The sequence below is a fragment of the Eulemur rufifrons genome, chromosome 7 (assembly GCF_041146395.1).
Source record: "Eulemur rufifrons isolate Redbay chromosome 7, OSU_ERuf_1, whole genome shotgun sequence".
Taxonomy (NCBI): domain Eukaryota; kingdom Metazoa; phylum Chordata; class Mammalia; order Primates; family Lemuridae; genus Eulemur; species Eulemur rufifrons.
The window spans coordinates 147,664,437-147,687,171 of NC_090989.1; the positions used below are offsets into that span (position 1 = coordinate 147,664,437).

The window sequence follows — 22,735 nt, forward strand, 5'->3', positions numbered from 1 at the left end:
GCAAAGATTTAATTACAAAGACCTTAAAATCACAGGCAGCTAAAACAAAAATAGAGAAATGAGACTATACTAAACTAAAAACTTCTGTACAGCAAAGAAAACAATCAAGAGAGTGAAGAGACAAGCTGTTGAATGGGAGAAAACATTTGTAAACTATTCTTCCAACAAGGACTACTATCCAGAATATATAAGGAACTCAAACAACTTAACAGCAAAAAATTCCAAAATCCCATTAAAAAGCAGCAAATGATAGCTCTAAATAGATATTTCTCAAAAGATGACAAATGGCCAACAGTTATATGAAAAAATGTTCAACATTCCCAATCATCAGGTAAATACAAATTGAAACCACAATGAGATATCATTTTACCCAAGTTAGAGTGGTTGTTATCAAAAAGACAAAAAATAACAGATGCTGGCAAATATATATCAAATACCCTCATTCAATCATTACACATTCTATGCATGTATCAAAATATCACACATACCCCATAAATAAGTACAAATGTTATACATCAATAAGAATAAACTAGAAATAATAAAAATTAAAAACCCTTAAAAAATTATAGCTTCTTTCCTAAATAACTCTTGACTCAATGAGGGAACACAAACCAAAATTGAAATATATATGGAAAACAAAAATGATCAAAGAACTATAGATGAGAATTCTTGAATCAGGTATAGATAAGGTAATACTTGAAGAAAATTCATAACATCAGAGTTAAAACATCTTACTTAAAAACCTAGAAAAAGAATGACAAAACAAACTCAAAAAAGCATAAAGAATAGATAAAAACAGAAACTGACTTTTATTTTTTTAAGTAGGAGTAATAAGTAAATGCCAAAACTGGTCTGGAAAAAAAAATAGACACACATACTATAATAGTAAAATCATTGTCTTGTTAATCACTAAAATTCAAAAGTAGGCCAGGCATGGTGGTTCATGCCGGTAATCCTAGCACTTTCGAAGGCTGAGGAGGGAAGATAGCTTGAGGCTAGGAGTTCAAGTCCAGCCGGTGTAATGTAGTGAGATCGATCTAATTAGCCAGGTACAGCCGCCCATACCTGTTGTCCTGGCTACTCCAGAGGCTGAGGCAGGAGGATCACTTGAGCCTAGAAGTTCAAGGCTGCAATGAGTTATGATCATGCCACTGCACCCCAGCAGGGGTGACAGACCAAGACTCTGTCTCAAAAAAAAAAAAAAACTATAATATAAAAAATGGAAATGAGATTAATTTCCAAAACCTAGATAAATAAAAGATTCACGAAAACTTATTTTGTCCAACTATATGGGAATAGATTTGAAAGTATGTATGAAATAAAAATTTTCTAGGAAAATGTAATTTACTAAAACTGACTTTAGAAAAGATGGGAAAATACAGAGTTTCATTATCACTGCAGACACAGAGAACGGCATCAAAGAGCTACCTACCACCACTGTCATATCTCCAAAAGACAGCTCCAACCAGATGATTCCACAAGGGAATTCTACCAACCTTTTAAGGAATTCCAATGATAACTGAACTTTTCCAGAAGCACAGAAAGAGAAAAATACTTCCTTTTTTTTTTTTTAAAGAAAAAAAAGAAGATAGCATTAACATCAACATCTGGCAAAGAACGTATTTCCACCATCAAAAACAAACACACAAATCACTCTGATGAATGACAATGAAAAATCCTGAATAAGATATCAGCAAAGAATTAGCACAAAGAACAATATATCATAATTAACTATGGGTAATGACTCAAACACTAGGACGAGTTCAATATGAGGTAACCAATTAAATATAATCCATTACATGGATAGATTCAAAGAAAAATCTCAATCATTTTCATAGAGGCCAAGAAAGCATTTGATAAAGTCATTATTCTTTTTTGCTCAAAAATTTACTAACATTTTTTTCTCCTACTGCATTTTCTAAATTTCAGAATATTAGAGGGGTACAAATGTTTTGGTTACATGGATTGCTTTTGTACTGCTTGAGACAAAGTTATAAGTGTACCCATGGCCCAGAAACTGTACATTGTACCCATTAGGTATGATTTCACCCATCCCCTCCCCCTGCACCTGCTTGATTTCCATTGAGTTTTACTTCCATCTGTGCACATGAGTGTTGTTTGGTTAGCTGCAATTTAAGAGTGAGTACATGTGGTGTTTGTTTTTCCATTCTTGCCATACTTCACTAAGGAGAATGGTTTCCAGTTTCATCCAGATTGTTACAAAAGGTATTAATTCATTTTTTATGGCTAAGTAGTATTCCATGGTATAATATGCCACGTGTTATTAATCCACTCATGACTTGATGGGGACTTGGGTTGATTCCACATCTTTGCAATTGTGAATTGTGCTGCTATAAACATTTGAGTGCAAATGTCTTTTTGATAAAATGATTTTTTTCTCCTTTGGGTAAACACCTAGTAGTGGGATTGCTGGATCAAATAGTAAGTCTACTTTTAGTTCTTGAGAAATCTCCATACTATTTTCCATAGAGGTTGTACTAATTCGCAGTCCCATCAACAACATATAAGTTTTCCTTTCTCTCCACATCCTTGCCAGCATCTATTGTTTTGGAACTTTTTGATGAAAGCAATTCTTACTGGGGTTAGGTGGCATTTCATTGTGGTTTTGATTTGCATTTCCCTGATGATTAGTAACATTGATCATTTTTTCATATGTTTCTGGCCATTAGTCTATCTTCTTTCAAAAAGCTTCTGTTCATGTCTTTTGTCCACTTTTTAATGGGGTTGTTTGATATTTGTTTTCTGGGGGATTTGCTACAGATTCTGATTATTAGCCCTTTATCAGACACATAGCATGTGAATATTTTCTCCCATTCTGTAAGTTGTCTATTTTCTCTGTTGATTGTTTCCTTGGCTGTGCAGAAGTCTTTTAAGTTAATCAAGTCTCATTTATTTATTTTTGTTGTTGCTGTGATTACCTTTAGGATCTTCTTCATAAATTCTTTGCCTAGGCTGATATTTAGAAGAGTTTTTCCAACATTTTCTTCTAGAATTCCTCTGGTTTCATGTCTTAGGTTTAAGTCTGTTATCCATCTTGAATTAATTTTAGTGAGAGGTCAGAGATATGGATCCTGTTTCAATCTTCTACATGTGGCTATCCCATTTTTCCCAGTACCATTTATTGAATAGGGAATCTTTTCCCCAGTGTGTATTGTTATCTGCTTTGTCAAAGATCAGATGGTACTATGTGGATGGTTTTATATCTGGGTTCTCTGTTCTATTCCATTGGCCTATGTCTCTATTTTTGTGCCAGTACCATGCTGTTTTGGTTACTATAGCCTTGTAGTATAGCTTAAAGTCTGGTAAAGTGATGCCTCCAAATTTGTTCCTTTTGCTTAAGGTTGTTTTGGCTCCTCAGGCTCTTTTGTGGTTCCAAAAGAAACATAGAATTATTTTTTCTAGATCTGTGAAAAATGACATTGGTATTTTGATGGGAATTACACTGAATATGTAAATTACTTTGGGTAGTATAGACATTTTAACAATGTTGATTCTGCTGATCCATGAGCATGATATGTTTTTCCATGTGTTTACATCATCTGCAATTTCCTTCTTCAGTGACTCATAGTTGTCTTTAGAGAGATCTTTCACCTCCTTAGTTAAATATATTCCTAGGTATTTTTTTCTTTGTAGCTATTGTGAAAGGTACTGAGTCTTTAGTTTGAGTCTCAGCCTGATTGTTGTTGGCATATAGAAATGCTACTGATTTGCATATATTGAGTTTTGTAACCTGAGACTTGGCTGAATTTATTCATCAATTCCAGAAGTTTCTTGGAGGAATCTTTGGGGTTTTCTAGACAGTAAGATCATATCGGCTGGGTGCGGTGGCTCATGTCTGTAATCCTAGCACTCTGGGACACCAAGGCGGGTGGATCACAAGAGGTCAGGAGTTCGAGACCAGGCTGAGCAAGAGCAAAACCCTGTCTACTAAAAATAGAAATAAATTAGCTGAACAACTAAAAATATATAGAAAAAATTAGTCGAGCATGGTTGGCATATGCCTGTAGTCTCAGCTACTCAGGAGGCTGAGGCAGAAGGATTGCTTAAGCCCAGGAGTTTGAGGTTGCTGTGAGCTAGGTTGATGCCATGGCACTCTAGCCTGGGCAACAGAGTAAGACTCCATCAAAAAAAAAAAAAAATCATATCATCAGCAAAGAGCAATAGTTTAGCCTCCTCCACTTTCCCCATTTGGATACCCTTAATTTCCTTCTCTTGCCTGACTGCTCTGGCTAGGACTTCCAGCACCACATTGAATAGAAGTGGTGACAGTGGGCATCCTTGTCTTGTTCCAGTTCTAAGTGGAAATGCCTTCAACTTTTCCCCATTAAGTATAATTTTGGCTGAGGGTTTCATTATTTATTCTTGATTACAAAAGAAAACATAGATAAAATTAAAAAATAGATGGGTACCTCCTTAACCAGCAAAAAAAGATCTTGAAACAAATCCAAGATATCCTCTATCCCATTCTCTTTGAATCTTGTAATTAGACAAAAGGGAAAAAGTAGCATTATAAAAATTGGAAAGAAAACTATCATTATTTGCAATTATTATGATTATATAACTGGAAAACTAGGGGAATCATCTAAAAATTACTACTATTGACAATGATAAAAGAATTAACAGGTACAATACTGCATACACAGAAATCAAAAACTTTCAAACATAGAGAATAAATTGGAAGTCTTAATGGCAGAAAATTCCTTATTTCTCATAGCAAGCAAAAATGATATAATATCTAGAAAGAAATAAACTTAACAAGAAATGCACAAAGCCTATATAAAGAAAATTCACAAAACATCTCTGACAAACATAAAAAAGTCTTAAACAAAGGGAGAAACATAACACATTCTTAGATTCAAAGACAAGCAATTTCCTGTGGCTTGGTGGTAGTAGAAATTGGCACATCACTTAGGGCAACTTATCAATACCTACAAAAATTATAAATATATATGCCCTTTGATCTAACAATTCCAATTCCAGTAATTTATCCTATAGATAGTTCTGCTCCCATGTGAAAGACTGTGTATGTATAAGGCTATTCACTGCAGAACTATTTGTAATAGCTAAATATTGGAGACAGCACATATCCATCACTAGAGCACTGGTTAAATAACTTATGCTACATCCATAAACAGAATAGGAGGCTGCTGTGTAAAATAAAGATCTCTATGTACCAAAGTCCCACAACTGTTAGCATATTTATCACTGGATGTGAACACACGTTTCCTAAGGGAGGAAAAAATATTACCAACATTTAGGTATAATGACCCCATAGAATTAGAACTCTAAATTCTTGGGGCAAAATCAGAACAGTGACTTGATAATTTTATTCAGTGACTGATTTTGTCCAAGTCTTATTTTTGTGAACAATTCCAATGAAAACTTTTATTATTTTATTGATATAAAAGAATATATACAGCCATGCACTTCATAATGACATTTTGGTCGACAACATACCACATATATGATGGTGAACACATAAGATTGTAATAGATCTATATTATAATCCTATCACCTAGTAACATCTTAATGATCCTTATTCAGCATAGGCCTAGGCTAATATAAGTGTTTGTGTCTCAGTTTGTAGCAAAAAAGCTTAAAAAGTGAAAAAAATTTCAAGTGGAAAAACACTTATAGGGTAAGGACATAAAGCTGTACAATATGTTTGTGTCTTAAGCTAAGTGTTACTACAAAACAGTCAAAAAGTTTTTAGAAAATTAAAAGTTTATAAAGTAAACAAGTTACAGTAAGCTAAGGTTTATCACTGAAGAAAGAAAAAATATTTTTTATGCATATTTAGTGTAGCTTACGTGTACAGCATTTGCAAAGTGTACAGCAATATACGGTAATGTCCCAGGCCTTCACATGCACTCACCTCTCACTCACTTGCTGACCCAAAGCAACTTCCAGTCCTGTAAGGTCCACTCATGGTAAGTGCCCTATACAGGTGTACCATTTTTTATCTTTTGTACCTTATGTTTACTGTATCTTTTCTATTATTAGATGTGTTAGTTACACAAATACTTACCATTGTGTTACAGTTGCCTACAGTATTCAGTACAGTCACATGCTGTACAGGTTTGTAGCCTACAAGCAATGGGCCACACCATATAGCCTAAGTGTGCAGTAGGCTATTCCAGCTAGGCTTGTGTCAGTACACTCTATGATATTCACATATCTACGAAATTGCCTAATGATGCATTTCTCAGAACATATCCCTGTAGTGAGTACATGACTGTACATGATTTTAAAAATTGTAACAGTACAGATATGCATAATATGTAAAGCAAGCCACTCTCAACCCGTCCAGTCTCACTTTCCAAGGTGCTTTTGGCCATATCTGTTTTTATTTTCATTGGCAGTGTTATGGTTTGAATGTTTGTCCCCTCTGAAAATCATGCTGAAACTTAATCCCCATTGTAATGGTAGTAAGGGTGCGGGAAATCTGACTATAGTATTTGAGAGGTGGAACCTTTGGGAGGTAACTGGGATTAGACGAGGTCCTGAGGGTGGGGTATTAGTAGCTTTATAAGAGGAGGAAGAGAGACCTGAGCTGGCATGCTCAGCCCCCTCGCCATGTGATGCCCTGCACCACCTCAGAACTCTGTGGAGTCCCCACTAGCAAGAAGGCCCTCACCAGATGTGGCCCCTTGACCTTGGACTTCCTAGACTCTAGAGCTGTAAGAAATAAATTTCTTTTTGTTATAAATTATCCAGTGTCAGGTATCCAGTTATAGCAACACAAAACAGACTGAGGCGAGGTAGCCATCAATCTAAATAATATCCTTACAGTTCTATTTCTTGGCTTATCATCTTAAAGCAGTGCCTATTGACTTTGTGCCGTGAAAGAGAACAAATTAATTCAGGGAAACTATCCCTATATCTAACCCCACTTCTAATTTTTGCTGGCAATATCATTATTATTTATAGATTCTGAACTATCTATTTGGACTCATCAATTTTAAATAGTACTTTCCAGACGCCCCATTACATAAGATGAGCAAACTTACAAATAGGCAAACTTTACCAGAAACAGAAGCAAAACTCAACTTTAAGAAGCAATTACCTTGTTCATAAAGTAGCTTCATATTCGAATCTTTGCAGGTAACCAGATTGTTGAGTAATGCAATCACACTTTGCATGGTGTTTCCCAGAATGCTTTCCTGATGTTCCTGCAATAGATCATAACTTCCATAATAACCATACAGAAATACAATTACATCATCATAAAGACAAATGAGCAAATGATCTCTATCCCTTCATTCCTTGCACAAGGTTAAATGATTATCTTTTTGCACTTTAATGAAGCAAATCCTTCTGCCGTAAGGCACGCCCCATCAGTGAATTAAGTGAACTGGGAGAGAGAGTAATCATTCAGACAGCAGTGCTGTGTCATGCAATCCCCTGCCCATGAGCTGAGGGGCAACACGTGGCCCTCTGTGCTCTTAAGTGAGCAGCAAAGGAATGACAAGAGATTGAGTATATGGAACCCAGGCGACCATGCTTGAAAGTGAGTTTGAGATCACAAAAGAAAACTACTTAAAGAAATGTTTCTGTAGTTTCAAGATTATCCTGGTACTGATATTTTCCCACTTTAGCACATTTATGGTTATGTTGGATCTGACTAATTGTATTACTGCTTCAGTGCAATAAACTTCATTTGGGACCTAAAAGAGTGGAGTTTACCTTCCTCAACACTTAATATCATACAGCAGGGAGTAACTTGGGCCCTAAAGAAAATGCAGAAAATGAGTAATTCTTCAGTCTTAATTTCTCATTTTAAAAACAAATAATTTCTTTGTAATTTTAAAAATATCTCAAAAAATAGCTTTTCTTTTGTTCCCTTTTTCATTTCTCTGAATTTAAAAAAATTAAACAACCGATCAGCATTGAAAATATGAAATGTCATATAATTCAAAAATAAACAGAAAGTCTTTAAGGTCTGGGAGTAGGAAGAGGCCACGGAAACAAACTGGGTGGAAAATGCAGGGAGGTGTTCACTCTTGGGTTTATGCACGTACTCGCTAAGCGTGAGGGTTCTAGGAGTCTGGCTTGCCTCACTCTAGTCCTGGCCCTGTTCCTGCCACTCTGCTCAAGAGCTGGTCCCATCCTGAAAAGCAACAAGTAGATCCACTAGTAGGCTGCATCCAGACATTCCCCTATTCCTTTTCCCTCCCTCCCTCCTTCCCTCCCTGCCTTCCTCTCTCTCACACACAGAGAAATATATGGTTTGCTGTGGGTTTTGTAAAAAATGTAATTTATATCATCTTTATTATTCATTCAACAAATAATTAATGAATAGCTATTTTGTGCCAGGCACTGTTCTAGGCACTTGAGGTGTAGCGGTGAACAAAACAAAGTTCCTCACAGAAATAGACGACAAACAGCAGCATAATGAGTAAGTGACCTGTATAAAGTGTTAGAAGGTTCCAAGTGCTCTGGCAAGAAAGACAAGAGCAGGGAAGGGAAGTGAGGCTGAGCAGGCAGCTGTGTGGCTGGGTGTGATTTTAAATTGGGTGGTCAGGACAAGAAAACACCAAGAAGGAATCATTTGAACAGAAATTTTATTTTACTTTTCAAATGCTGAAGCCTCTTAGTACTCCTTGGATTAATATATTTTAATAAACTTTTCTTTTGAAATAATTTCAGCTTTACAGATGAGTTGCAAAGAGAGCACAGAGAGTTTCTATACCCTCACCCAGCTTACCTAACCACATTACACTGATCAAAACTAAGAAATCAACACTGATACAATACTAACAACTCAGCTACGGACTTAATTTAAATTTCACCAGTTTTCCACTAATGTCGTTTTGTGTTCCAGGATCCAATTCAGGATCCCACGTCGCACTTGGAATTAATGCATTTTTGCAACAAATACTTATAATGGGCCAAATATTCTAGGTACTTGCCTTACATCATTGAACAGGGAAAAACAACAACAACAACAACAAAAACCCACCAAAAACCTGCCCTTATGGTGTTTACCTTGTAGCAGGGGGAGAAGACAATAAACAATAAATGTAATAAATAACTATAGGATATGTGACAACTGTGGTCCCCAACAACCAGGCCATGCATCACCGCCTGAGTTCTGCCACCCCCACTGTCTGGGTCCATAGAAAAACTGTCTTCCATGAAGCTTAGGAACTGAGCCTCATAGCAGGAGGTGAGCAGAGGATGAGGGAGCAAAGCTTCATCTGTATTTACAGCTGCGCCCGTCCCTCCCATCACAGCCTGATCTCTGCCTCCCCTACCTGCCCCCACCCCGTCTGTGGATTATCTTCCATGAAACTGGTCCCTGGTGCCAAAAAGGTTGGAGACTCCTACATTACAAGGTACATGCTATGGGAGATGACAGGGAACAGGATGAGGTGGTTTAGGGAGTGCTGAGGGGGAAGGCTGCAATGTTAAATAGAGCAACCAAAGCACTGCTCTTTCAGAAGGTAACATCTGAGCAAAGATTTGAAGGAGGGGAGATGCATTTATTTCAACATATTTCTAGGTTCTGTTTGCTAAGTTGTTCTAGAATTGTTTCATCTATGTTTATAAGTGATATTGACCTATGATTGACATCCCTGTCTGATTTTAGTATCAATTTCATGCTAGCCTCTTCCATCCATTTTATTCCATGAATATTTATTGTGCATCTGGTATCTGTTTCTGGGAGACTTGGTAGAACTTACTCGTAAAAGTAACTAGGCTCAGCACACTCTTACCAGTTGTGTGGAAGAACTCACACATAAACTCAAAGTGCTTTTTCTATTCCCTTATTCAACAACAACCAACAGAGAAGACTCTGTGGCCAAAAGCAGTGGTGGTGGTGGGGTTTTCCTCACACACCAAGCAAGCAATTGATTCTTCAGCAGACACCAGCTGGGTGTCCTCCAATTCAATTCCAACACTATCTACCTGGAGATAGCGTCAGATCCCATAGTGTGAGGGCTCAGTCCCAAAAGACTACCCCTGCTTCAGATACTAGCTACAAGTCCAGGCCTCTGCAACTTCTCATTGACCAGCTTCAAACTGAGGTTCCCACAACCCCCTCTTTGGGGTCAACTAATCTGCTAGAGTGGTTCACAGCACTCAGGGAAACATGTTTATCAGTTTATTATAAACGATGTTACAAAGGATACAGATGAAGAGATACATAGGGCAAAGTATGGGGTTGTCAACCTAAAGGGAAAAAAACTGAGGCAAACACAATATAAACAGAGAGTTTATGTGAGTCAAGTTTGAAAACTGCAACCCAGGAGCATAGATTCAAATTGCTCTGAATATAAGCTCTAATTAGCAGCAGTTACGTTTGGATTTTTAAAGGAAAAGAAGAGGCAGTTCCTAAGTTGTTTACCAAGAATTTACATTAAATTAATATAAGCTGTGAATTGGCTATACATTGTTCTTTGTATTCCAGGAACATGAAGATATGGGGAGATGCAGCTAGTCAGGAACAAACGCCTCTCACAACCAACTCTGAGCATGAGTGGTGGTGGGGAGCATGAACGAAGTCCCAAACTCATGTCACGCTGGGTGTGTTAAATTTTGCATACTTCACACAGCTCAGACTGCTCTGAGCTATTTTTCTTTTCTCAGGAGGGAGAGGCAGGGAGCTTCCATGCCCTACCTGGGTAGGCCACCCTCTAGGAACCTCCACGTATTTTCTTCAGCAATCCTGAAGCTATCAACCCCGTCCTTTTGGGTTTTATGGACGCTTCATTAAAAGATCAACTTAACCTACAGCCTCTATGGCATCCCCAGAGAAAGGGATCTAATGCTGTTGTGGTCTTTCCTGATGGTCCTGCCAGCCATCAGTCAATTCATTAGCATACAAAAAGATGACACTTTGGAATTTCTAAAGAGTTGTATGCCAGGAAACAGGAGTGAAGACCAAAAATTAATATATATTTCACAATATCACACCAGTAGAACTTAAAATTACAAAAAAAAAAAAAAAATCTTCTACTCAGGTATCTACAACACCTTAACCTGATTGTGGTTATTTCCATTTTCCTAGAAAATCATCTACAATGTCCAAATTTTCCAACATATTGTAATAAAATCATACATAGGATTCTCTTATACCTTCATAAATCTTCTCTGAACCCTATTTATTCATAAATCGGCTTTTACACAGTGTCCTCTCTCTTGTTGATCAGACTCACCAAAGCTTTGTCTATCTCTTGGACTTTTCAAGGAACCAGCTTTCCATTTAATGATCAACCTACAGCTTTTGCTTTGAGATGGTCATTATAAATGACTAACAAATTTCCCACTTCTCTCTCCTAGGTATAGAGTAGAATGGCATTTCCCTGTCCACTTGTACCTAGAGATAAAAATGAGCCTTGTTTTGGCCAAATAAACTCATTTGGGGAGAAGCCTTAAGAAGCAATGAGGGTTTCATTGTCCTATCTTTCCTTCTGCTTCTGTGACCAGTGACCTTCCGACAGCAGAGGCTCCAGTGAATGTAGGGATAAGGTAGAAAAGGAAGGTCAAGAGAGCTTAAGTGTAGCCATTTTGATCCATACCAGACCCTAACCACCCTGAACAAGGAAGTTGCCAGCAAGTCACCACCTGAGACCACCTGAGGATGGATGTCTTACAAACTGTTTGCACTTACCTCTCTGTGATAGCGGTTTATGATTAAGCTTTATGGCTTGACCATAAGACAGTGCTAGTCACACAGTCTGTTTCCCAACAGAGGTTTTTGAATATTTAAAAGGGTTACCATTATCCCATAATGGGCCCCCCTCTTGCTCAGGAAAGGACCCCTACTATGTCTGTGGAGTAAGATCTATTGTCTGTCTTTTTCTCAATAAACTTTCTGCTGCTACCTGGCTGCTCTTGAATTCTTTCCCTTGTGAAGCCAAGAATCTACTTCGAGAGTTCAGGGAGCTTTCCCCTCTTCATTAAGACACCCCCTGCATCACAAAAGCCTGGGTACCAGAGTGAGAACATGAAGCAGACTGGCCAGGAGCCTCTCGACTGGACAGGTGGTTTCCAAAGCTTACAAAAGGACCTACATTGCATCTGGCTCTGAAACCGCTCTCTCAACAGACCTGTGCCTCCCAGTGATGAGAGACACTTGATCTCATATGGGTTTTACCATCTACATCTTTGCTTGATACAAGACAAAGAGTTTGCTTTCCAAATACTGATAACGAAAAATTTCAAACTTCAGAAACACGCTTAAGAGCACTTTTGTGGTAATGTTGAATGTTTCGCTGACACCAGCTTAAGAAGATTAATGTGGAAGTGATGGTCGGCCACCAATTTCATCTAATTATTCTTACAGTTGGTTGGAAGGAAAGGATGATTAATAAGCACCAAGATGACACTACATGTTATTCATGATAAAGTAACTAACGATACATAGAAAACTTATTCTTGTGAAGAAAAGTGAAGCTCATAAATCTTTTATTTTTGGTCCCATTTGGTAAAATGACACATACTGCTCCTTGTTCAAAGACCCGTCTGTCAGCAAATATAGGTCAGTCTTACTGGAGGTAAATCCATTGTTTCTTTAAGATATACATTTTTATGACTAAATGCACCTTTTCTATGATGCCCTTGGCAATTATTTTGCTTGTTCTGAAAACAATACTTTAGCTTTTCCTGTGCTCAGAGAGTGAGTGCCACTTGTTAATATAAGCATTTCCTTTAATACAAAAGCCAACTCTCCAAATCTCTGTTACCTCTGGACACTTAACCCAGGATCAGATCCCAGCCAAGCAGGTTATGGGGTTCCCTACCTAGGGATCCCAGAGTCACTGCAGAAGGAAGACCTCCACAATATGCAGAGGAGTGTAAAGCTAAGGTACACTCTGAATATCAAACATCCCTAACGAACATTATGACCAGGGGTATTTACGGACAAAATATATTTGATGCACAGAATAAAAAAGAGATCAATAATCCTGTAGCCAGATTGGGGAAAATTGCTTTTTCTATTCTAGACATTATTAAAAAGACTGTTGTTTTTTATTTTCTTTCCTGATGGTTTTTAAACTATTCATAGTTTATGAACTTTGTTCAGTATAAAGTGGGGGCTTTGTGAAAATTATAAAAATTGTATTACAGAACTTACTTGCTCTTTCTTCTTATGGGTGTATGTGCCTTCTTACATAGTGCTAGGGAGAAGATCTCAAAACAGAGAAATTGCTCCTACTCAAGATGATGATGTGGTTTTATAGGAGAACTAAGACAGCTACTGTTCTGGACTAGATCATAATTTCCCCAGAAAAAAATGCTAAATATGTGCAAAGAGCAGTTGAAAAGGTATAAATGTGAATTAAGCACACTTCTATTAACTTTTATCAAATTTATTTCATTTCTCTTAGCAACTTTAATAAGATTTATTCTTGTTCGCAATCATATTAGCCTGCAGGGGATAAAGTATGCATTGAAAAACATCAAATTTACTTCTTAAAGACAGTGTAGAGGATTATATGAAAAGAGAAAATGTGCAGCTAGAGTTCTTCTTGGACAGATCTGGAAGACTGGTGGAAAGAGAAAAGGAGACACAAGTTTGGTTCAAAGACCACAGGCCAGAGTTGGAGCGGAGAGAGAATTCTGATTAAAGACTGTGTCATCATTATATGCTCCTCTGGGACAGCCCCTCCAACTCCCCCAAATTTATGCCTGAGCCCCAGGTTGAAAGGACAGTAACAGCAGGCTAGGTAAAATCCTGATGTCTTCTTTTTTTCAATCCCTGTGGATCATTAAGAAAGCAAGGGGTTCATACCATTGGTGCCCTGATGCATACAAGAGAGACAAAAGCAGGTGATGACCTGCAACAGGGCCTTTGGGACAGAGTCAGGGGCCCAGGCATCAGGCAGCCTGAGGGTCTACCGTGTCAGGCAGCCACGTGGGCCTGAGCTGGGGTAAGGCTGCCCCGACAATGTACTGAGAACTTACTACGTGCCATGGCCTGTACCCCAAGCACTTTACCTACATCATCTCATTTAACCCTTACAGAACATGCCAGGTGCTACAGTTCTGCTCTTTTTATCAATAAGAACTGAGGTTTGCGAGGTCAAGTGTAACTTCCTAAGCTCTTCAGTGGTGAAGCTGGGATTTGGTCTGCACGGTGGCAGAAGCCATGCCCCTAATCACATGCAGCATTGCCTTATGACCACAAATAGGGTGGGGGTGGTGCCAGGTCAGCTAGGCCAGTCAGCATACTCCAGATTAACCAAATCCCCCTGTGGACCCACAGCGTTACCTGGGAGAAACAGAAAGGAATCCAGAGTGGGGGCAGGGGAAGGACCCAAGAAACACCAATTTGGGGCTGCTACGGTGGTGCTTGTCCTTCCTCCTTTCATGCCACAATGTACCCTACCTCTGCCACCACCATTGGGAACTCCTGGTTTCATAAGTGCCCTTAATGTTTATCATTATGCTGTAAGACGTACAACCCAAGAAGCACAATGTAGGTAGTAGGCAGCTACAAGAAAGAAAAGAATGAGCAAATTACCCAAAAGAATAAAAACATATAGTAGAGCCACCATTAACAGCCACAGTATTCAGGCCACTTGTGTTTGCGCTGGCTGATGGGTGAGAGAGGAAACAGCTCACAGAAGGTGGCAACATCGATACCCCACAGAAGGCAATTCCCACTGCACTTTAAGATTGTGACGAAAATATTTAACTCCTTCATCCATAAGCCATAAGCACAGCTGATCTAATTTATCTGCCTAACACCACAGTGTATGGACATTTAACAGAACGCTTGAGAGCGCTAATAAAACATAGCATTTGCCAGTAGAGATAATTAGAATTGAAGCAGCAAAATTCTAGTGTTTGGCAACATAGATGAAACAACTTCATTAAAATGTACAGCTTCAGCAAATGAAAGGCAGGAGAGCACTGGACCCTGAAGAATCAGCCTTCTCAGAACTAATTGCTTCAAAGCTTAAAAAGGACAGCTCAGAAATACCAAGGGCACAGCAAGGAAACACCAGTAAAAAAAAATGATCAGCCTTTCCAAAGTGGTATCACTGTAGACAGGACATTATACTTGATTCTAATATTTGATACTATAAATGACACTAAAAGACTCAGATGTCCAGATTAACAAGTTGGGTGGGGATCTGAATAGTCAAGATAGGAGACACCTTTAACAACTGAAAGTAACAGTGAACCACAGTTACTCTCTTTTGCCTTTGGTGTAGGTCAGAATTTAAAAGACAACTAATTAAAAGACCACAACTAATCTGAGGGATGAGAGACCACAGAGAAAATGAAAAGTGAAAGCACACAAGTGGTGGTGTACACACAGCATCCATAATCTCTCAGAAACGTGGTATATCTTATTCAACACGCATTTAGACTACATTTCAGGAAAAAAAAATCCAATGTTGTGCTGAGAACACTAGTCTACTGTGCACGCGCGTGTGCAATGGGACCAGAGTGCTGCTTCAGGATGCAGTTGGGTGTGTCCCTCACTTTCCTTTGCAAACATCCTTCCACCTGGCTAGATTCCCAGAGCTCTGAGCCCCGTGCTCAGAAAAGAGAGCATTCAAGTGAAACAAATATGTTTGAGGGGAAAAGGACACTTTTCCATATTCCTGATGATTTATTCAAGAGGCTATTCCATAGGCAGCTCAAACTCAATGGAATCTGGATTGAGTTCATTGCCTCCTTTGCCCTCGTTTCCTTCTTTTCTGTTTCCTCTTTCAATGAAAGGCCCTACAACCTGCCCAGCCACCCAGCCACAAATCTTGGGATCATCAGGACCACCACCTGTCTGTTGTCTGCCTCATCCAGTCAGCCACAGGATCGCCTGGGCATCCTCCGCTCTCCATCCCACTCACCTGCTTGAGATCAGGCAATTGCCATCCTTGACTGGGACGACCACAATCTCCTAGTAGGTGTCTCTACCTCCAGCCTTACCTCCTCTACTGCTACCAGACTCCTCTAAGGTGGCAGAGACTGCCTCCCTTCCTGGGACTTAAATCTAAGAGGCTGCAGGCCAAGGGACCACATTAGTTTACAACAGGCCCGAGACCACTGGCTCCACAATCCAGTTCGTATGATAGCAGCCATGGTGGGATTCAAAGCCCCAAAAGGAGAGGAAGCTACAAGACTCACGGGATGGCCCAGCAAGGATGTTGTCACTCCAATGCTCCCAATCCCAGAGAAGTGTCACTTCATGATTTTGGAAATCTTCTCATGATTTGTTGAGCCAAATACTGACCCCCTAGAGGTGAGGATCAAGGAAGGGGACAAGCCGAATTAAACTGAGAGGGCACAGGCTAATTTAAAATCAATTCAGTCATTGACCTCAGAAATATATACATAGATTTCCTGGAAAGCAAGGACAGGATTTGGGGGTCCAAAGTGGAAATGTCTGGTGTATGATGAAGTTGGGGCTGGGGTAAATGCCACAGGGCACTTGCTCTGCCAGTTGTGCCCTCTGCCAACACGATCATGGCTTCTGGGGGCTGAGCAGGCTCTGACGGGCTGGAGAGGCTAAGAGAAAACTTTGAAGCATGGTTTTTTCTCCCATGTGGGCCAAAAACGTATGGTGCTCTCACTCAAAGAGGCTGGAGGTATAGAGTTAAGTTCCTTCTTTTACATAGGGCATCATCATTTGAAGGCCTCCCTCTACCTTTCTGATTGAAGATATGAGAAGGGAATTTAAAATTATGTTTAAATTTGACTGACAGATACAGTAGAGGCCCTCTAGCAGTGGCAAATACAAGCTATGATCAGCGATACATTCCGGCAGGCATAGGAGGGAGGGTTTGATCAACTGGTACCATTTGTCAATCAGTGTGCCGACCTTGTCTTTAGAATTCCAGTCCTCATTCAACCCCAATGGCAATGTGCTGCGAATGCCCTTCTGGCAGGTTAATTGTGTCACTTGGCTTTCCTGGCCCTACCCTTTCATGTTATTTAGGCTTCTAGCAGGAAGCTGCCATCCTCTAGGCTCCTGACAGGGCCCTATGCCTCAAGGCAGGAGCAGTGGGTCAGAGCCAATTCTGCTCAGGCAGGAGAACCCTGGCAACGGAGCCAAAGGGAAGCTGCCAGGACCAGACTCCCCAAGGATGGACTGAGCCCCTTTTATGTATCTGCCTGGGGTGCTGAACGACAGGCCAACCTGCCCAGCAACACACTATCTGAGCCAATGACCAGCCTGAAGTACGGAGGACAAATGAGAAAACAGAAGTGTGCATCCTGACATAACTCCTTCAGCCTTCTCCTCGTATCCCTGCACTGTTCAAAAGTGAAAATAATAAGACAAATAAAATAATGATAATAAAGTCTTAGCAAATTAATGTCACTTTTAAAAATTCAGGCCAGATGTTGTTTCTTGAAGCTGGGGCTGTAAGGAAGGGTGTCCTTGTGTTGAACAGTGTTTTCATCACCTCCCGTGCTGTTCTCACCACCGCACCTACCATGTGGATGTTAACTGTTGGTTCTTCCCCTTCCTCGCCAATGCCGAGCTCCTTGGGGAAAGGATAATCATGTCCCAGTGCCTAGGTGTTGTGCCTGGTACACAGTGGCCTCTGAAAAATTAATGCAAGAGTAACCCTGCTCAAAGTTGCTTGGGTGAATACAGCTGGAGAAGGTAGAGACAGCTCTTGAGACCCTCCTTCAAGAAATTAACTAGTCAGTGACCAGAAACTGCCTTCAATTAAGCAATTATAAATATTTATTGAGCACCTAAAATTTGCTATATAATGATGTGAAACAGAACTACAAAAGTATAAAAATGGCCTTACTCAAGAAGTTTTCAATCAGTATATATTTACTTTTGAATAATGTTTGCAACAAGTGATGGATTCAGATTTTTTTTACTTTAAAATACACAAAATCTCTCACATGTTAAATACTTGTCAAGTACTAATGGAGCATTTGCATTAGCATGGGAAACATACACTTTTAAAATTCTGAAACACGTTTTAATGAAACACAGTTTGAACGGGATTCTCTGTAAAAGATAACTGCTCAAAAATATAAAAAAGTGTCCCATCCTAAAGAAAGAAAATATAACACATGGTGAAAATTAAAAGAAAGATCAATGTGTACAGTGATCACAAGGCAGTTTTCTATTAGAGCTATCTCTTACCATGGCAATGTGCAAAGTTTTCCTAAGGGGAGTTTACCTAGTGCGGATACTCAACAGTCCCTGTTTCAAACAGGTACTAGTAAATCCTGCAGGAAAAAGATGTCAGTGGGAACTGGCTAGAAGTTTATTTAAAGCTAAGGTTTTAAAGAGCGTAAAGGAATCGTGCCTCAGAGCAGAAAGAAAACTGGACTGAGCTCAGTTCTAAGCCCTAGCCTGCCCCAAACCAGCTGGAAAACCTGGAGCAAAGCAAGACTCTCAGAGCCTTTTTAGTGCAATCTTGTCATTTTAAAGACAAGGAAACTGAATCTCCAAGAAGTGAATATAAGGGGTAGGGCTAGGACTTAAACTCCAAAGTGCGTCTTCCTTTCCCAATACCTCCCACACCCCCTCACAGTCCTTCCCCTACACATGTCAGAGTATATGAGGTCAAGAGTGTGACTTTACACTTGATCTTAGCCAAAGGCCAAGAAGCAACTCAAGGATACATTATAACTTTACAACAGATACCTTTTTTTGCCCACACTGAAGTAACACTGTAAACACTGCTCCTTGGAGCTGCAGGATCAGTTGTCCTTAACGCCTTCTTTGGTAGGTCAGCTCCTACCCCTGAACAGCGGTGGTAAGAGGCTATTGCTGATTAAAATGGGAATACTGCAACATAATGCCTGCTGACCCTTATGCCCCCCCAAAAATATTTACTGAATCTAATAGAATTTTTCAGTTTTTATAGCAGAGGGCTCTCTCTAAAGAGGTAAGAGCCATCTTACAATCAGGGCTGAAATCTTAAGCAAGCAGCACGTTTTTCCAGTAAAATATTCTGAGCAGGTAACATGTCAGACATCGGGGGAACTGCAAGCATGTACGTATATGGCAGGTTTAAAAATCAGCAGCAAAAGGCATCCTGGATCTGTCACTCACCCTGGAATTTGCTGCTCTTGGTATTTTATGCATGATCACACTCCTGTTCCCCATCTCCTGAACCTAGGGCAGTCAGCTTCCCTTTTCTTAGAGTCTACTTAGATAAGAAGTTATATTTATATAATCACTTTGGAACACTCAATAAGCTCATTTTTGGCCACACAGTAACAGAAACTATGCCATCTTGGATAATCAATGGTTACAATGGGATAAAATGATCTCAGAAAATGTTCACCTCCCAGATAATCTTTTTGTCCTTACTAGCATTTTTTTCTTAACTGGAATTAGAAGATACTCTAGATATAAACTGAGCGGTATTAAAGTGGGTCAATAAATATGTCCAAAGTCTCATGTTGGAGAACTATGAGAAGGGTCCATCAAGAAGTCTTGCAGTGGGAAAAGGTATGGGAGAAGGGATCACTGAATCCACAGACCCTGTGCATAAGCAGGACATGTGCTGGACAAACCAGACAAATAAGGAGATTCCAGATGTCAGGAGACTGACTAACTTGACCAAGGGGAAAAGTGACCATATATTGTCCATTCTCCATCTCTGAAGTCCAGAAGGGAATTCTGGAGAGTTTAAATTAATTTCTTAGGCCAAGCCTGATTGGCACTCTAACAAGGGCCTTGAGATACAAGTTGAAACCCAATCCTCCTCTTCAATATCTATTTTGGGACAAACACCTATGGAGGTTCCTGGCTATATGCTGAGCACCCAAGACTCATCTGAGCGGTGTCTATTGGGTCACACCCACTGTCTCTGCACTGAAGCCCCAGCCCCACTAATCCATGACCAAGCCCTGGAATTTAGGAATGAGGAAGTGGGAAGGAAGGAAAGGGTAGGCTTTGGTCTTTTCTTTCTTTCTTTGAGACAGAGTCTCCCCTCTGTCATCTGGGATAAAGTGGGTCTTTTCATATTTTTAACTGCTATATCCCAATAAATGAGCTTCTAGCTTTAAGGGCTATGTGTCAAGCCATCTGGATTAAATTTTCCTCGTGCAGGTCAAAGAGAAAATCATAAATCAAAATGAGTGCTAAGAATGAAAGGACAGAGGAAGGATGGAAGTGAGAAAGGCTGGAGAAGAAGGGAGGATGGGAAGGGAGAAGGAACAGATGGCTTTCCCCAAGAAGGAAAACTGAGTCCAACGAAGCTAAGCTCAGGGTACAACATCAAGTTTGCAGGTGCTAAATCCAAAGGTCTCCCCATCACAGGGCAGCTGTTCACCTCAATCTGGAACTGGCATGTGTTTGCTAACAGTGAGTCCACAGGCCTAGTGTGTGTCCAGCCGCTGGGTGCCTCCAACGGCTAACCAACAGGTCAGAGCAAGGTGCACAGAGGCAGCAGCTCTGTCCCTGCACGTTAGCGTTGCCTAGTGGTTTCCCAGCGTGAACCATACCGTTCCCCACAGACAGGAACAGAAAAACAAGTACAGTCTTCCTCTCTGACTCTCTTAACTCCAGGCACTTCTAGCTGTTTCTCAATTCACAGAGCACAGGAGTCATCGAGACTGCTTTCTTGGCCACCCCCTGTGAGAATACAGAGTGATGGTGTCACAGCCCTTTCTGCATGTGAATTTTGATGAGCTGCTGATGACTAGCCATGTGGTCCCCTCAGGCTGACTTGCTGGCACAGAATTATTCTGCTGGCATGCATGACAATGGACAAGCACCAGTGATGGCTGTCATGAGCTTGTGTTTGTGTTGTGTGGGCAGAGAAGGTGCGGTGATCTTTAGGAGATGCCCCTGAGCTTCGGGACATCCATACACCATTCATGAAGGACTTGATTGTATTATTGGCCAATCTTACTAGGTAATCTTAGAATCCTATTTCTCAGGGCATAAGGAATAAGTTAAACCAATAAAAAAAGTAACACCCTGTTTTGGAGGCACAAGAAATAATCTATGTATCAAAATTAATACAGTTTCATTTCCACATACTCTGAAGTTCAGCTCCACACAGGCTCTGCTATACCCAGGCTGGGGACTTACCCAGGCTGGGGACTCCCCCAGACAGAAATACGCTCACAGCAATGACTCTGAGCCACGGCATCCAAGTCATTGACACCAGACACATTAAAGGCAGAAAAAAGAGGTAAAACCTCAGGTAGCTGGAAACACGTTGTTTAAAACCATACATCTGATAGGGAGCCGCTCCCCTACAGCACCAGAGAGTCCCCAGCTGCATCGTTTTTGCATCAGCTGCCTCATCCAGGTGCACAGCTGGGAGCTCCGCCCAGAAGCAAGCAGCAGGGGAGAAAACAGGGCAGCTCACAGGTGCAGAGACCCAGGCCCCATGGGAGGTTATCTGCTGAGGACTCAGGCAAACCAACCTCCAAGGCCTTTTTCTCCTCTAACCTCTTTTGATGTTAAACCCAAATTATTCTCAGGAAAGAACACACAGGGAGAATATTTGAATGAAAGGTTAAATTTTAACAATTTCTAAGCTTTGTGACTGTATTCAAACAAAACTGTTCTACACAGTCTTAGTCATGTGTGGATTACAACAAAGATCAAATACAAGTTTTAGCACAAGACTAGTGTCCCCCATTCACCCCTTTCCATAAAACACACTGTTCAGCCTAAGAACAATATAAAGTTGTCATATATTGCAAAAAAAAAAAAAAAAATCCTCAGAAGCCTTTCTTCAGCCCCCAAAGAATCCTGTATATTAGAATCCAGCTACGTTACTATGAAGCCCAACTTCATCACACAAATATTGGCCAGGGAGCTGGGGGAAGGAGTATATTTATGAATTACCACTGTCTTCTCAATCAGAGTTTTATGATATAGAAAACAAAACAGAGGACCCGTTTGGACACAATGAATGGCTTATAGCTAAGCTTCCCCCCAAAAACAAGAGGTTTTAATGTGAAATTGTATACATTTAAAACACAAACATATGTACACATACAGCTATAATAAAGTAATATGCAAACAATTTGTTGATTATTCATAATTTTGATTAGTCTGCCTTGCTAATATCCTTTATATTATACAAAATAGACTATTTTGAAAAAAAGTAAAAAATGAATACTCTCCTTTGCACACAATTGAACGTCATTCCTTCAACAATCTGTATGAAGAGCAGCGTATGCCAGGCCCACCCGAGATCCCTGTGAAGTGCCCCAAACCTGCCCCCAGATACCAGCTCTTGGGGAGCCTCCTATGCAGGTGGCAGCAGGTTGGACAGACAGGCTGAGGGGTGGTGCTGTGCCTGACCAAGGCACAGCAGGAGCGAGGTGGGAGTGAGCGGAAAGGTCTTAGGGAGCAGACGGTGATGGCTCTGGGCAGGAAGCAGCAGCAGACTGGGGGGAGGCTGAGAACTTGCAGAGGAGCACAGACGGCGGCTTCCACAGACAAGATGAGACACAGGAACATGTGGCTGAGAGAAATGGGAAGTCACAAAGGCACACCGAAGCCGATTACTCTCAGCACCTGGCTAAGACTTTGGAATCCACACTAAATCTTGGTTAATGAGTACCTAGAATATTAATTTCTTTTGGAGTCAGTGGAGTTAAAAACAAACTAGAAATACACTGTCATTGTAAATGAGAGATATCAAGCATATCACGTCCGCACAGAGTGAGGAGAGGGGCAGTCAGCCCCGAAGGGCCTCCGTCACTGCCAGCTCCTCAGAGTCTTCAACTCACCTCTGACGTGGCCTTCAACCCATGACCTCAACACCTCACCTGCTTTCACCCGGCCCTCTGGGCCTCTGGG

The 22,735-nt window shown here is 40.4% G+C and overlaps 1 protein-coding gene across 1 annotated transcript in view; it reads right to left on the reverse strand.

Annotated features, from left to right (window-relative positions):
• Positions 1–22,735, reverse strand: part of ULK4 (unc-51 like kinase 4) — a 561,027-nt gene that overhangs the window by 230,775 nt on the left and 307,517 nt on the right. The window contains exon 32 of the mRNA XM_069475562.1: positions 7,088–7,193. Within this exon, the coding sequence (XP_069331663.1) occupies positions 7,088–7,193 (106 nt within the window). The remainder of the gene's footprint in view (positions 1–7,087; positions 7,194–22,735) is intronic.